This window comes from Folsomia candida, unplaced genomic scaffold, assembly GCF_002217175.1.
Source record: "Folsomia candida strain VU population unplaced genomic scaffold, ASM221717v1 Fcan01_Sc002, whole genome shotgun sequence".
NCBI classification, from domain to species: Eukaryota; Metazoa; Arthropoda; class Collembola; order Entomobryomorpha; family Isotomidae; genus Folsomia; species Folsomia candida.
The window spans coordinates 1,434,497-1,450,146 of record NW_019091194.1 but is presented as its reverse complement, the minus strand read 5'-3'; the positions used below and the strand labels follow the sequence as shown (position 1 = coordinate 1,450,146).

Sequence of the window (15,650 nt, the reverse complement as noted above, 5' to 3'; positions counted from 1 at the left end):
TTGTTATAATGCACAAAAAGTTTATCGTAAAAAGTTTAACTTTTTCTAAAATATCAAAAATTACTATATTTTAAAACAAATATATATTTCATCGTTAATTAGTTTAGCTTATTTAATGTCGTGGCGTAATTATTAATTGTTGAGCATTAACCGGAAGGAAATTGGGCGAGTGGAAGGTTATCCAAGATGAGCTTCCTCTTGTAAGTGGTGCATTGTTTTGATTTGTATTTGTATTTTACATTACATTGTGTTGGTTTTTAATTGCACGAATTAAAATTTTGCATAATAAAGTTTAAAGTGTAAAATTAGATATTTGCTGTATTTGATTGGCGTCATTTAATAGTTATTTAAAAAGTCATGCATTCAAGTTTTTCTGCTGCGTTTCGTCTTTTGTTTTGCATTTTTAGTTTGACGTTTGACTTATTTTTAGCTGAATTGTCTTGATTTTAATTAATATGCGGAATGTATCAATGGCTCTCACGTTTTTTTGCAGGTTTTTAAAATTAAACTGTTCATTTATAGGTTTGTTAGTTAGTTATAATAGAGTTTATATTAATTGCATATTTTATCATGCTATTTTAGTGGAACTCGTACTGCGAAGACATTCAAACCCAAAAAGCATATCCCTGAAGGAACGCACCAATATGACCTGATGAAACATGCGGCAGCCACCTTGGGCAGTGGAAATCTTCGATTAGCAGTGATGCTGCCAGAAGGCGAGGATCTCAATGAGTGGATTGCTGTTAATAGTGAGTAGAATTACATACGAGATATCTAAAAATTTGTGTATATGTGTATAATCTTGAGCATTTTTTCACAAAATTATCTCTGAATTGTGCCCCACAGCTGTCGATTTTTTCAACCAAATCAACATGCTGTACGGAACCATTACCGAATTTTGTACAGAAGATTCCTGCCCTGTGATGGCTGCCGGACCAAAGTACGAATATCACTGGGCAGATGGTCAAGTCGTGAAGAAACCGATAAAGGTGATTTTTGTTCTCAAAATAACGTACTAAGATATAAAAATTGTAGAATGACCAACTAACAATTTTTGTGTTTTATAAAGTGCTCTGCCCCAAAGTATATAGATTACTTAATGACCTGGGTGCAAGACCAGCTAGACGACGAGTGCCTGTTTCCATCCAAAATTGGTACTATAAAATATGCAGTACAAGTAGATTTGACTAACTTACCAAACACTTTCTCTTTAGGTGTCCCATTTCCCAAGAATTTTGTCCTGATTGCCAAAACAATCTTAAAACGACTATTCCGCGTAAGTTCATGATTTGTGACATATATTTATAATAGTTTTGTTATCCTCATCTATGCATTTTATACACAGGTCTACGCCCACATTTATCACCAACATTTCGTCGAAGTCGTCCAACTCGGGGAAGAAGCCCATCTCAACACATCGTTCAAACATTTCATTTTCTTTGTGCAAGAGTTTTCTTTAATCGAGAGAAAAGAACTGGCTCCGTTACAGGAACTAATTGAGAAATTGACTTGCAATAAGTAAACCCTGTGCCTTGATAATCGTTACGTTTTTAACTTTTTTTTTGTTTTTGACAAATAAAATTTACTAATAGCAATAATAACCTTACATTCAATCCAGACAAAATTGCTCTTTCGAACAGAAAATAGATTTAGATAAGCGCTCATGAAAAAATTCCTGGGTTCTCTTCCTGTTTCTGATTGTATTTCCGAGCTGAATCGGAGGTGAGGATTTTGGTCTGATTAGTTTCAAAGCTTTCGGATTAGATTCATAAATTGCTTTGACACAGTCTTTCAAATTTGACATGTGAATCTCCTCATTTGGTCCGAGAAGGTGTTGATAGTAATTTGGAGGGATGGAAGGGTTGTGCCTGTAAATTTCAGTTTTATAATATTTTGTATACATTTTTTTTAATTCTTATCAAATTTTCCACTCACCACAATTTCCGGATTTCCCCCACAAACAATTTCTCCATCACCTGCTCTAACTCATGATAGAGCAAATAACTCTCTCTAAACTCTCGAATGCAACCGACCGACCAAATCTCCACGGCGTGCCAAACTACTTCAATTAAATGATGAAGCGGATTTGTCACGTAGCCCGTGTCGTCGACCGGTGTCGTTTTCAAGGTGACATCCTCCAACTCCGACATCTGGGAAGCTCTCCCATTGCATTCGTTCCGTTCGCAGAGGATCGCCTTGTCCCCAGTCTGGTCGAGACAGGAGGTTAACATGTCGCCGATCTTGTCAATCTCGCTTTTCCTAAAGTCCGTCCCATATTCGTAGTTGCCTGTGGCGTAGGCGACCTTGGCCGGGGTGATAATTTATAAAATTACAATTTCACTCGTCAAAATTTCATTTTGAAGAGATTTATACCTTAAAAAGATGGAGAGCATTGTCCAAAAAAGTAGTGGGTACCATGCACGAGCATACGTTTCGTGCTATGTCAAACAGTTTCTCGAGGAGGTTGAGGCGGGCGTCGGGCAGGACAACTTTTTGTGTCGAGTTGACACCGGAAGTGAACATGGAATCCACCATATGCTTCAACATTTCCGAGTTGAGGTTGGTGGGTTGTGGGGATGAAGCTGGTTTTGGCGTGGTTGCAAGAAGGGCAGAATATTCGTTATTATCATCAGGACTGCATTTGAGGTCACATTCATCTGGAATTAGTGTCATTTTGACGTCAGAAGCAAATTTTTGGTGCGTAGCAATTAATAAATACGTCTCAGGTATATAATAGAAATTGCAATGCGATACCCTTCAATCCTGAAAAAACGTGTCCCTTAATCCTCATATTGGTATTTTTATTCCCACCCCCACAACTTGTGTCAATATCGGCAAAAATTATCCAGAAACTTTCGTTTCGTATCCGAATTTCGCTAAAGGACGACGATGACGATCCTCCTCCATCGTCCTCTTTCTCGCCCGAATTTCTCTCAAAGCAATACTTTGTCCCAATTTTCGATGAAGGTGGCAGAGAGACCGAGAGTCCTTTAAAGTAGACGTTCGCATCACCAAAAATCTGTCGTTTTGACCCTGGTTTAAGACTGATCCACTGAATGAACTTGTTTCCTCGACGATTTCGATTCTGCAGGAGGAGGAAGGACTCTTGTGCATCGACATCTGGAATTGGTTTCCAGTGCAAAATGCTCTTTCGAAAAGAAGGCATTTTAATACAACGAATCTGCTGCGAAGGGGCCACGAGGAGGCGAGTATTGCACGTGGTGTGGGATGTCAGACCATGACTAAATTAATTAACGTAGTTTTTTGATAAGCGTGCTTCGATAAGTGTCTTGGTAAAAAAAATCCGTTCAAAATGTAAAAACTTACACCCCCTTAAAACAGAGACAAGCCGGCTTTTTGTCGAATACCCAGTTCCACTTACATTCCGATGACTTGCGTTCGATTAGAAAATTGTTTTCGCAATAACGGATCATCGGGTCTGGTAAATAAAAATTAGCATTTTTTGACCATGAAATCATACAATACCAATTTAATTTGACCTCACCATTCGTATCATCTGGACTTTTACACACGAAAAATCTGTCCGTGTCGCAGTCCCCCGTAAACATTTTAAGCTCTTGGTCCTGCAGTTTAATGTAAACGCAGGGCGATTTCTCCAGCTCTTCTAAACTGGGTTCTTTCCCCCAGCGGTGTTCCTTCCAGTCTGGAACTTCCACTTTCTGACCAGAATTCATGTTCCAGAACAGTTTTCCTCCCTCGAACCTTCCTCCCGTCCACATTTCCGTGTTGGCCGGGTTTTGACGGTGAAGCGGAAGATATTCGGCGAGAAGCGAGGCAACGTTGGGGGTCATGCCGGGATGAAAGTAGAGCAAAGAGAGGGCTGATGGAGAAGAGGAGGAGTGACACGTGTGGGAGGCAAGAGTCCAGGAGAGCTTAGAAATAAAATTTAGGGCATTTTATACGGAATTTTATACGGAATTTTATACGAAATTTTAGAATACGCAACTCTACAGAGTATAACTTTATTTAGCCCGAGTCAGGTTGTCATCAATAATTGAGACGGGTATAATAGACCACGGCAACTATTTTAGTTTTCCACACATTTACCTCATCTTCCAACTTGATTCATAATTGGCATATTCTACGTGTAACAAAATGCATAAAGATCGATGCAAATTAACTCCACGCACAGAACAAATTGGACGCCAGTTTGTATATTTTGCAAGAAAACAAAAATGCACGATTGTCTAATAGATCGATGAGTTATATGGGATCAGAGTTGGGAAATAATCCGGATGAATCAATGTGTTTAAATGGTCAATCCCAATCCAGCTTAGCTTTAACATTGGGTAATTAAGCCCACAGTGGGCTTAATTTGGAGATCTTAAATTCGAATGCCATTTATTTATAAATTTTTCTCTGTCCCTGCATGGTCATCTCCTTAACCTTTTAAGCATTTTGACCATGTATGTCATGGCGAACAATTTTACACGAAGTGCCGGACGAAAACACAACAATTAAAAAGATCCGTCCTTAGTTACATATATCAATTTTTTACGAAATTTATTAAGTAATTATTGTCGACTTTTAATCCTATCGCAACGTTAAAATATTCGGATTACATCCAAAGACTGACTTTTTCTCGAGTCGTGATTTTTAGCCCGAACCAGGGCTTATGTAATTGTCATGTCAGTCGAACTGTCGAACGAGTTAACCAATTTTGACCAAATTTGGTGCAGACATGTATCTGGGCAATGCAACGACCGAGTTAGAAGATGGGTTCGATCAGAAAAGTTTTGAACCGGTGGGGGTCATATAAGTGGGTAGGGTATTTTGCACCAAAATTTCAAAATTGTTGTAGAGAGCTGAAATTTGATACAGAGGTTGCTAATGGCTCCTAATAGAAAAAAATAACTTCAGGTTGGAAAAATTTTAATCTTGAGGGACCCTATGGGGTGACCCATACTGATTTTTAGAAATTACTTTAAAAAGATGAAATCCGGCACAATGGTACTTAATGGCTTCTAATTAAAGAATATGAAGTTAAAAGTGAGTAAAGTGCAACCAGAGTGACCCTATGGGGTGACCCATACTGATTTTTCAAAATCATTATATCGAGCTGAAATTTGATATGGAGGCTGAAAACCACTGCTGGATAGCACATACATACAGCTTAGAGCTTCAGGATGTTAAAGAAGCCCACTGGTCATGGTGGTCAAGACACATGATCTGTAACTTGCTCAAAAATTTGGGACCAAATAATAGAAACTATCTAACAAACTTTTAACCATCCACAACACGGAAGTTGGTGATATTATGTTGGTCAATTCGGAAAAAAATTTAGAAGCGGGCTCTGACTTATTGAGTCAGGGACTATGTCCCTGACTCGGGCTATATGGAGTCTGCACTGTAGGTTTTATCTATTAGGAGCCATTAGCAACCTCTGTGCCAAATTTCAGCTTTCTACGACAATTTTGAAATTTTGGTGCATAAGACCCCACCCACTCAGATGACCCCCACCGGGTAACCAGTTAACCGATTTCGCCCATCTTCGAACTCGATTCCTAACTTTGTCCAATATGCACATGGTAAAAATTTCAAGTTGGTAGCTTGTGTTTAAAGAGAGTTATCCTGTTTACGGACGGACGGACGGACGGACATGACGGTTCCATAAGCCCTGACTCGGGCTAAAAAGCTGTGGAAATTATTATTTTCGACTTCCATGTATGTCATGGTCAAAGTATTTTCTTGCAAAAACAATCGCCATGACTTTGATGGTATTGGTCCTGCAATGCAAATTTTTGCGACCATGACTAACATGGTTTTGGTCTTTCGATGTGTAAAAAATATGACATGAACACCATGGTTTAGGAAACTTGGTGTAAAATTTTTCTCCATGACATTCATGGTCAAAGTTCATTCCCCATTTTCGACTATAAAATGTAAATGCTTAAAAGGTTAAATAAGACGAAAATGCAGCAAATTAGGCAAAAGTTGGACGCCAGCGGGTGTATTTTTAGAAAATAAATAAATAAATAAATTACATAAAAGATATTGTTTCCACAGACAATAAAAATTTAGTTTGAATATAAAATACACTTATTTCTGTACAGAGTAACAATGTCTGTAAAATACATGGTAGTTTTAGATATAATAAACTTCATTAAACTTTTTTCCTGGTGGAAGTGTCCCCAGGATTGAAGCTACATTTCCACGTTGAACTGTAATGCCGAGTCGCTGGAGGAGAAAAGTTGTGGAGCGTGGTTCTCCAGTCGCGGTAGCGATCCGTTGTCCAATCTCTTTAATGAAGGATAACCCCTCCTGACCCCATGTACCTGTCGTCTCAATTGCAACGGGCATAAAGATGAATCGGTCCAGGAGAAAGGCGTACAATTTTTTCTTTCTATCTTCTGCCTTTGTTGCTGCTGCTCCTTGGTGGCGGACTGTCTCGGGGAGATAACTAGGTGCGAAGGTGTCAGCGCAGGTAAAATCCCACACAAGGGATCTTCCTCTTGCCCACGGAACGAGAGTCATCCCGTCTGGATGCTTTCCGTCTTGGTGTGAACATCCGGGTGGTTCAAGGATGCAGGGAACATCAGCTGATCGAAGCGCCCTCGCGATTACGTCGTTAGCGGCTGCGTGGCGAGACCACCGACCAGCACTTCGTCGGCAGGATAAACCATGATATCCTCGTGAACTGACTTGCGCTCCACACGGGCAAGTGTGGGGTTGACAAACATCGCAACCTAAACGGAGGGAAATTGCGATGCGAAATGCCTCGTTCGAGAGAAGGGTGCCGATATGAGGAGATGGGAGAGCGTTGAACCATATTCCTGCATATTTGTCGCGAAGAGCACATAGGCGAGCCGTATCTTCAGACGTGGCTGCGGCGACGACTAAGTGGGACACTGTGATGTCGATGATGGGGCGCTCCCATGCTGTCTGTAATCCTCTCACTGTGTTGGGAGGAAGATTAGTTGGGCCAAGAGAAGTCCATCGTTCCTCTCCTTCCGCAATGGCGGCATCGGAACCATGTAGGTAAACCGGAAGAATTTGTTCCATTAGGGGTTGGGTGCTGTAGACTGACGAAAGAAAGCACGGTATCGCTACATCTTCAGCATGTCTGACCCCAAGGCCACCTTCTTTCACGGGTAGAGAGGACTGCATCCATGCAGCCTCCGAGAGTGAGCAGTTAAGGATCCCCTCCAGGGCGTCCTTGAGTGTAGCGTCATAGAGAGCGAGGGCCTCCCTTTTTCTCCACGACGGTGAGCATCGGAGAAAGTATATTAAACGAGGTATGGAGATAGAAGCTCGGAGGAGGAAGAAAGCTGAGTGGGCAGATATTTTCTTGAGACGTTTGGAGAAAGTTGCCAATTGCTCCGTTTTGGCAGCCAAAACCGCCTCCATGGCTTCGTTGGTAAGAGGAGAACCTAATAATGTTGCATTTTCTCTAGTTATCAGTTGGATTCCTGGGGCAAAATTTTGAAATTCTTGAAAAATCTGGGTGATGGTGTCGTCGTCCGCCCCCAATACTCCAACCTCACACTTGTTGTGGTTGAGATAAAGCCCCACTTCTTCACCCATTCTGGAAACTTTCTCAAGGGCTGCTAGTACCGTTTCCGGGGTGTCTGCGATAGTCCCGTCGTCGAGATACAATGCGTTTAGCTCTGTGTCCAAAGTCTTGATTATGGGGTGGATGACCAAAGAAAACAGAGAAGGGCCCAAAGGGTCGCCCTGATGACAACCCAGAAGCGAAGGGAGAGATGTTGTCCCGAAGAAAAGTGATGACGGGTTAGCGTAGCATTGGGACACGAACGGGAAGATTGATGGAAAATTATCACGAACAGTGTGCAGTAGAGTGTCTCTTCTCACTTCATTAAATGCGTTCCTAAAATCAATTTTAAGGAATGCTTTGGGGGTGTGGTGAGGGTAGTTGTAGTATACACGGGCGGCATGGGCACCGGTCTCAGCGCCACCTTTTATTCCAACGCCTAACTGATGAGGTGAAAAGTGGTCGATAAGTTGGGGGGTAATCTTAGCGAGGATGACCTTGGCGGCGAGTCGGCGCCACGTATTTCCCACCGCGATGGGTCTGATACCCCCAGTCTTCTTCCTCAGCGCCGTGAGAGATGCTCCGTATAATATTGGGCACAGCTTTGCAGGGACTTTTCCAGCAATCACATGGTTGAGGAAATCTGCGATTGCTTGGGCGAGGTGTTCTCCTGTCTCCCCCTGATTGCAGCTGAGTAGGTCCTTTAGAATTTGGGGTCTCAAACCATCGAGTCCTCCTGCCGAACCTGGGGGGAAAGTGGATACGGCCTTAGCTACTTCAGGAACGTGTACTGCTTCAATCACGGAGTCATCCGCTAGTGGTTGTGGATAGTTTGTGGGCTCTGGGTGTACCGGGTGTTTCGCACGGAGGACGCTTAGAGTGTCATCGTCGTTTGGGGCTATGGTGTCATCAGAGCAGGCAAGACGAATTGCTCCTCGAATGTCGCCATCTGCGAGTTTGGCCTCCACTTTCTTGACAGTTGAATCAATTTGGGGGCTCCGTTGCGAGAACTGGCGTGGTGGATGTGGTAGCGGGATGGAGAAGTTATTTTCCCATTCAGAAGTGCGGGTCTTCACCCATGTGGTCAGATTTTTTACTTGGTCCGATTTTTGTGGAATTTTGCACACAGACAATTGTGTGCAAAATTTTAAGTCGATTGGATAAATTTTACGGGCGTAATTGATAGACAGACAGACAACCATGACTTGTACATAAGCCCTGACTCGGGCTAAAATTAGATAATATTTTTACCCCTTTGGTGCTGAAATAATGCCCATTTTTCATGAAAGTTAGCGAATAAGGGGCCATGTTCTGGTAGCAGTCGTACTTTCTCTTGTATTGGCAAATGATCGAATTTACGGTGCTGCACGGGGTCACGGTCCAATTTGAATAGTCTCCCTTCTTTGAGAGGGTTAAGCAATTCCTTTCAGTGGTCTAAGACGCATAAAGAAATAAATATGCAAATTAGACACTTTCACTTCTTATCTTAAGATAAGCACTACTCACTGTACAAGTCTCACATTTAGGTCATGATTACTCTCATTAATCGCCTTTTTGAAACCGACGAACGTTTTCCCGTCTTGATAAGTCCAGCGGAATTTGTCATTTTGCTGATTTTTATTCAAAAATGCACCAATCCAGTATGAACTTGTATCATTTTCTGAAAATTCTTGAATTTTTTTCTATAATTTCTATTAATTTTAAAATTCCAAATTATGCATATTAATCCAACCTCCCATCACGCCCAGAAATTGTTCCAAGTCGTCCTCATCCCAAACCTCGGCCACTTCGAGGTCACACGCTTCACAGACGCGATGAGCATGTTGAAACGTTCCTCTCGGTGTGGGGTGAAGGAGGACGAACTTATCGACGGGCGCAGGAGGGTTTATCTTGACACCGGTCCAGGACTCTCCTGGCCTCACGGTTTTCACCCAACATGACCGAAACTGTTCGGGGATGGTGCAGGGGGAGGTGTAGATCTCGGAAGGGGTGTGGTACGGGTGACTTGGAGCTGAATAGTTAAAAATAAAATTGATAAAGATGAGACAATTTTGCAAATTTTAGCCCGAGTCAGGGCTTATGTACCCGTCATGGTTGTTTGTCTGTCTGTCTGTCTGTCGATTATGCGCGTCCAATACAACTTACAAGTATACAAGTTATAGAATAAAAACTCAATCGACTTATATAAAATTTTGTACACGTCGAATATGCAAAATTATGAATCAAGTTCGAAGATGAGGAAAATGTATGGAAAAATAAAAAAGTTGTTATTGATAACAACCTGACTCGGGCTAAATAAAACTATAATTTGTTTTTTAAATACATAGAAAATCTCACCCTGATCTTACCAAAGTTTGGTCTCATCTTTACTGCTGTAAGGCCACCGAGGAAATGCAAGAGTGAAAGTGGGGTCAAGAGAGATAAATGCATTTTATGATGAATAATTTTCGCCGAAATTATATCACATTATTAAATCTACGGATTTATTTTTATACAAATAGTCTGTTATATGTACAAGTGTTTACAAAAGTCAACAAAAGTCAGTAAATTCCCGGAAGTCAAAACTTTGTTTGTAAACTCCTTATGCATAAACCAAAACATTCAAATTGGCCGAACGGATACATGACATGAATAATCATTACTGCAATATGGTGACATGTCCGCATATTAAGCAATAATTAGCCACTAACTAATTGGGCATTTAATTTATCTGCATTTTCTTCCCCATAATCTTAATTAAGATGGAGTGCCTACATTTGCCCATCTTTCTCCTCTTGATCATTACACATCTCGCTGTAGGACAATTTGGTATTATTTTTACCAAGTAATTTTTCGAAATCTAATTTTATTTCCGAAAATCTCTCTCATTTTAGGAGGACCTCCGAGTTATTATGCCGATTACGCCGATTATGCCGATTATGGACCTGACGACGACAACTACTACATCATGCCGCTAGATCTAGATGAGGAACCCATTGCCACTGTTCGACCTCCTGTAACGGATAAGCCACCAGTGGCCACTGTTAGACCCCCAACAAATAATACAGACGGAGACGATGACGACGACTTTGACGGTGGCTAAAATATTAAATTTTTCGTTCAAAATTTCCGAAAAGATTTCTCCTAATTAAAAAATTTTTTTTACGTTTTTAGTGGCCGAGCTTGGCCATCACCTGATGAGCGCGGGTTTCGCGGCCTACAATAAAGGACCCGTTTCGATATATCAACTTATCAAGAAATACTTGCGAGAGAGCACGGGCGCTGCGAGATGGCATCTTATCAGATTGTTGAGTATAATGGATGGCGATGAAGATTACTATATTTCGAATGAAGGTTTGTGAATTTTTTAGAAAAAAATCTGGTAAAAATTGTGTGGATAAAATTTTTCTAAAATTTTTCTAAAATTTTCTAACATTCTTATGAACAATAATATTTTTTTCAAAATTTGGTATTCAGAGTTCACCCATCAGTTCGGCCCGGCCGCGATTTCTCCGGAAGAAGCGATTCGAATAATCTTCCAGCTTTACGATCTGGACGGAAATCATGGAATTACAAAGTACGAGTGGGCCCAGGTATAAGCAATTGCAATTCTCGTTAAATTAAAAATAAAATAGATAACGTACTTATCAAACTAAATAATTATTGCGCAGGTATTAATGCTTTCTTCCGAAAGCGACATTCCGATGTTGGACATCTGGACCCAAACAAGTCAAGGTAATGTCATAATTCTTATAGAAATTAATGGATTTGTTGTTGTAATTAAGAGAAATTATGTTTTATCAAGAATTCCATAATCGCGACTATGACGAAGACGGCATCATAGGATTGGACGAATTCATACAGTTAGAATTGTACGAAATTTCGTATGCTCTTGGGAATGAAATTACACAAATGGCAGAACAGTAGTGTGGATAAAAAATATTGAGATTTAATAAAATCTGTTAAAATTGTTGGAACTTTTAAAGTGGATGCAATTACACAGCTCATCCTCAGACTAATAATAATGTCTAAACGATCAATACACATGTAAAAGACCAACGAACTGAACCGCTTCAAAATAAATATAAATTTTTTGGTTTTTCCAATAACAAAAGCAAAAGAAGTCCGGTTTTCAATGGTCTAAAGTCGACGTCCCAAGAACACAAGGACAAGAACGAAAGACGTGTCCGGCGTCACAGGAGAAAGTTACGATTTTCTTAAACTTGAGGAGCTTTCTCCTCATGTAATCTTTTAATTTCAAACAACTTATTATTCACCAGAAAATAAATCCCCCTTTTGCAACGTACATACATCACATAGATAATTTACATACATGTCGTGCCTATGCAAAATCTAACACTAATCTTTTTTTACCCACAACTCGTCCCCTTGTCTTAAATCAGTCCTAAATTCGAGTAATTTATCCTCCCTGCATTGTCTTCCACTCGCTCTTTACTTATTTCTTGGCAGAGAAAGTCACATCTCTTGTGCTGCCCAGTGCGTAATAAATTAAATTGTCCATTTTCCACCCGGACCAACCAACCAACCACCCACTTTTCCCCACAATTAAACCCTTTCTTAACCAGACCCCGGAGGCGGGCATTTGGTTGACCAGAAAGACAAAGCTCTGGTCCATATTTCTTGCCCTCGAGTGCGGCTGACGTGGAGACAAATGGACACTCGGTCGCTAATGAGGAGCTACTTTAATTCATCGCCCATAACTCATCCGTAGATGCAGAGAGAGAGAAAAGGAAACCGTAATATTTTTAATGCCCGGGTAGTGGTGGGACTTCGGGGAGAGAATAATAGGCTGGATTGTGTGTTGGACACTTGGCTTCGCGTTGTGGGGGACTGAGGAGAGTCGCTCCGCATGGGGTTCTATCGTCCCTGTCAGATACACAAAGTCTCACTTTCTCCGGAGCTGGCTGGTTGAAAACTAAACTTGAGAGATAAAGCTAATTTAAAAAATAAGGATGGAATTTGCAATGAGGAAAATGTTTTAACTTTATTTAAATGAGACGATATATAATGCGTTGAATTTGCAGTATGAAAATTGCATTGTCAAATAAGTTATGTGTTTATGCAAACTGTATTTTCAGAATTTAGATACAAATTTATTTTCAGATTTATTTATTTATAGGTACCTATTCAGATTTATTTTCAAATTTTCAGATTTAATTTTCAGATTTTAGACACAGATTTTAGACACTTTTTGGAGGTGTTCTTGCGTTATTGCTTTAAAATTTCTAAATCATTTACTAATTTTTACTCGAAAAAGGGTCATGTTTTCATTTCACTTCATTAAACGAGAAGGGCTGCATATGTTCTTTGTCGCTTCGTTTCGATCACTTTAGTGTCGAACCAAATTTAATGCAATTTGATTGAACACACTCACCGTACCCTTTTCCATATTCTATTATGTATTATGCCCCTTTCCAATCTGAGTGCATGTAACCCTCGTTCCGTGGTGTGCGTAATGCGTAATGTGACTTGATTTAATTATCTATCATGCTTAGGACAACACTTAACTTTGTCAGGAGACATAAGTAAATGGAATAAAGCCAATCTTGGTAATTTGTACCAAATTAATGGCAAATTGTGAGTATGAGTAGCATATGTACATATATTTATAGTAATGTACAGTAACATTTAGTACCATATACATACGTCTGTAACATTTTTGAGTCAAAGGCATGCATAAAATTGCTGAAAATGGAGGCAAATTTACAAAATTACGCGACGCGACGCCATAGTGACTCAACGTAACAAAATTACTAATCAAACACGATAATTTGACATTTATGAAATTTATGCGTAAGAAACGCTAAGGTCCTTATTGGTAGTTCAAAACAATAATACTTTTCTTCTCAACGTGTCGTGGTGTCACTCTTTTACGATTTTATCATGGCGCTTCCATATGACAGCTTCGTAAGTTCAATTTTTCATTGGAAATCTTTCCATCCACTAGAAAAATGATGATTGCATGATGAAAAATGATGGCACATTTTTTTATTTAATTCGTAGAAACACGAGGTCAAGGAAATCATAATTATGGCTATCCTCCTCACAGCAGTTGACTTCATCGGGATGAAAGAAGAGTACACAGAGATCGTCAAATTTGTAATGTTGGCCTACTACATCGTTGAATGGGCCTTTATCATGTTCATGAGGTACTATTATCAGAATCCATTTCCGCTTTGGATGGAAATTCAGGTAAATGAAATACATAAATTAATTTTCGTTCATATTTACTACAAGGGAAAATGATACTCAAATAATTGTTTTAGACAAGTCTGCTCACGGATTGTTCCCTGATGATAAGCGCGTTTGCCGTTCTCCAAATCTTGACTGCTGCAACCAACAATTTCGCATCGAACAACAAAGCTACGAAATTTTCAGAGGAAAACCTGAATCAGATAGCACTCATCGTCTTCCACTTTTGCACAAATATGCTGAAAAACGTGTTTTCCTCATCTGCCATGAGATGCAAGACAAACTTTCTTTTGGCAATGTTCTGGGGGTAAAGGCACCTGGTAAAGGAATTGGTAAATCATGTAGTAATCAGAAAATCCAGGCAAATTGATTGTATCCGGAAGTAAAAATAATGTAACTGACTCAAAATGACACTGTAAATAAAGCGATTATTCCATTTTTAACAAGCAACAAAGGTTCAGTTTCTCCTCAGAGTGCGTAGATGGCATACACTTTACTTGGTAGAAATCCCCGGATTTTGCCAGCTAGCACGAATTTCCCCTATTTTCCACATTTCTTTCTCTCTACTGCTTTCACCATATATTTATTTTCGTGATCCCTGACAAAACAAAATTCTCCCCAAAAAATTTACATTCCTTTCCCGAAAAATAAATAAAATGGGATAAATAAATCGTCCCTCGAAAGAAAATCATTATGTGCATTTGACAAGGAAGTAAGAAATATGTGTATCACTTTATTGAGACAAAATTGCCCAACTTCCGTTCTCCATTGCATCCCATTAGAAGAAAAGTTCGGCTTTTACTGGCCCCAACAATGATCCATCTACACTATTTGCATTTGCATTTTCATGGGAGGATGAGAGTAAATAATCCGAAAATCGGTTCGGTACATAAGATTATTACGTATGATGCCACCCTCAACTACCCGGATTTTATTCTATGTTTGCCTCACTGAATATGTATGTATCTATATTTCTACACAAAACAAATGGAACATGCACTTATCTACATCAGATAAGTGGGCTTGTTCAGTCTGCCGTTGTAATAATGGTGGTTTCAGTAGTGGTGATAAGTCAACTTTTGTTATTCCATTCCACTCCATGAAAAGTTTCTTTGACTGATTTATCGCTGCGGAGAAGAAGTTGGTTTAAAAGATTCATTTCTTTTTTCGCCACTAATTTGCAATCTCGCAACAATTACAACCCACCCCAGTCAATTTGAATATTGCATAACGTATGTAAATAATTTGGGAGGAAAAATACATAATATATCCAGTTTTTTTCTCGGTCTTTTACCACCACGTCCATATTTAAAAACCGTCTCCACAACCCATGACAAGTACGACGATACCCGCAAAAACTAAGTAGTCGGGAGGCTTAACAGGGTCGTTTTGGGTGAATTATAAGAGTAACGCAGTTCGCATTTTGCCCAAGCTAATGTCAAGCCTAATGTCCTCCATCAGCCCAAACAACTTCCTTCACTTGATAAATGTGTGGAGAAATATAAGAATTGGAGAAAAATCTCTCAACTGTATCATCACCTAAAAAGCTGCCTGGTAGTAAAACACATAAGGTTGAGTTCTCCCAGTAATTTATTACTCGTACGTTACGTGCCAACACACTTTTTCATCCAGGAAAAAAAATCAGAGAAGAATTCGGATTTCCAAGAATATAATATTACTTATATTAAATTCCGGGGTGAAATTGATGAAAAAATGCGGAAGAGTGTAAATAAGCCGGGCATTATTGCGAGAGAGAGAAGGTGTTCATTGTACTTGACTAGTCAACGATTTCTAATCCCTGGAAATTGTTTGATTATCACCGACTCTCACACTTAATCCCCGTGATTGAGTCGTCACCCGGGCGCAATCTTCTTATTGCCACACGTTCTCTGGAGGGGTGGGGACATGATATTCCGTCATGTTATTAATGGACGGCTTTCTCTAC

The 15,650-nt window shown here is 39.9% G+C and overlaps 4 protein-coding genes across 4 annotated transcripts; 3 read left to right on the top strand and 1 right to left on the bottom strand.

The window, feature by feature from the left end:
- The first annotated feature begins 20 nt into the window (after window positions 1–20).
- On the top strand, window positions 21–1,606 carry LOC110844088 (MOB kinase activator 1B). Its single transcript, XM_022090204.2, has 6 exons — window positions 21–200; window positions 583–749; window positions 847–989; window positions 1,070–1,154; window positions 1,215–1,276; window positions 1,346–1,606. Exons 1-6 carry the CDS (start codon window positions 187–189, stop codon window positions 1,520–1,522), a joined length of 648 nt encoding a protein of 215 aa, XP_021945896.1. The 5' UTR covers window positions 21–186; the 3' UTR covers window positions 1,523–1,606.
- On the bottom strand, window positions 1,573–4,002 carry LOC118434287. The gene is made up of 3 exons (XM_035847378.1): window positions 2,374–4,002; window positions 1,936–2,303; window positions 1,573–1,868 (listed from the first exon to the last, which is right to left on the bottom strand). The coding sequence occupies exons 1-3, from the start codon at window positions 2,671–2,673 to the stop codon at window positions 1,610–1,612; spliced, it is 927 nt and encodes a 308-aa protein (XP_035703271.1). The 5' UTR covers window positions 2,674–4,002; the 3' UTR covers window positions 1,573–1,609.
- A 6,021-nt stretch (window positions 4,003–10,023) lies between these two features.
- On the top strand, window positions 10,024–11,798 carry LOC110845176. The gene is made up of 6 exons (XM_022091541.2): window positions 10,024–10,321; window positions 10,387–10,587; window positions 10,667–10,846; window positions 10,970–11,085; window positions 11,164–11,227; window positions 11,298–11,798. Exons 1-6 carry the CDS (start codon window positions 10,255–10,257, stop codon window positions 11,417–11,419), a joined length of 750 nt encoding a protein of 249 aa, XP_021947233.1. The 5' UTR covers window positions 10,024–10,254; the 3' UTR covers window positions 11,420–11,798.
- A 1,512-nt stretch (window positions 11,799–13,310) lies between these two features.
- On the top strand, window positions 13,311–14,126 carry LOC110845249. Its single transcript, XM_022091633.2, has 3 exons — window positions 13,311–13,420; window positions 13,517–13,705; window positions 13,780–14,126. Exons 1-3 carry the CDS (start codon window positions 13,397–13,399, stop codon window positions 14,014–14,016), a joined length of 450 nt encoding a protein of 149 aa, XP_021947325.1. The 5' UTR covers window positions 13,311–13,396; the 3' UTR covers window positions 14,017–14,126.
- Window positions 14,127–15,650: the final 1,524 nt, after the last annotated feature.

What these genes read in the sequence shown, in the direction of transcription:
- LOC118434287 (XM_035847378.1), bottom strand. Translation starts at nt 2,673, where the DNA reads ATGACACTAATTCCAGATGAATGTGACCTCAAATGCAGTCCTGATGAT. An exon ending in ATGCTCTCCATCTTTTTAAG is followed by an intron (nt 2,304 to 2,373) that starts GTATAAATCTCT and finishes ACCCCGGCCAAG; the next exon opens with GTCGCCTACGCCACAGGCAA. An exon ending in GGGGAAATCCGGAAATTGTG is followed by an intron (nt 1,869 to 1,935) that starts GTGAGTGGAAAA and finishes TGAAATTTACAG; the next exon opens with GCACAACCCTTCCATCCCTC.
- LOC110845176 (XM_022091541.2), top strand. Translation starts at nt 10,255, where the DNA reads ATGGAGTGCCTACATTTGCCCATCTTTCTCCTCTTGATCATTACACAT. An exon ending in CGATGACGACGACTTTGACG is followed by an intron (nt 10,588 to 10,666) that starts GTGGCTAAAATA and finishes TTACGTTTTTAG; the next exon opens with TGGCCGAGCTTGGCCATCAC. An exon ending in TTACTATATTTCGAATGAAG is followed by an intron (nt 10,847 to 10,969) that starts GTTTGTGAATTT and finishes TTTGGTATTCAG; the next exon opens with AGTTCACCCATCAGTTCGGC.
- LOC110845249 (XM_022091633.2), top strand. Translation starts at nt 13,397, where the DNA reads ATGGCGCTTCCATATGACAGCTTC. An exon ending in CGCTTCCATATGACAGCTTC is followed by an intron (nt 13,421 to 13,516) that starts GTAAGTTCAATT and finishes TTTAATTCGTAG; the next exon opens with AAACACGAGGTCAAGGAAAT. An exon ending in CGCTTTGGATGGAAATTCAG is followed by an intron (nt 13,706 to 13,779) that starts GTAAATGAAATA and finishes TAATTGTTTTAG; the next exon opens with ACAAGTCTGCTCACGGATTG.
- LOC110844088 (XM_022090204.2), top strand. An exon ending in TGAGTGGATTGCTGTTAATA is followed by an intron (nt 750 to 846) that starts GTGAGTAGAATT and finishes TGTGCCCCACAG; the next exon opens with CTGTCGATTTTTTCAACCAA. An exon ending in CCTGTTTCCATCCAAAATTG is followed by an intron (nt 1,155 to 1,214) that starts GTACTATAAAAT and finishes CTTTCTCTTTAG; the next exon opens with GTGTCCCATTTCCCAAGAAT.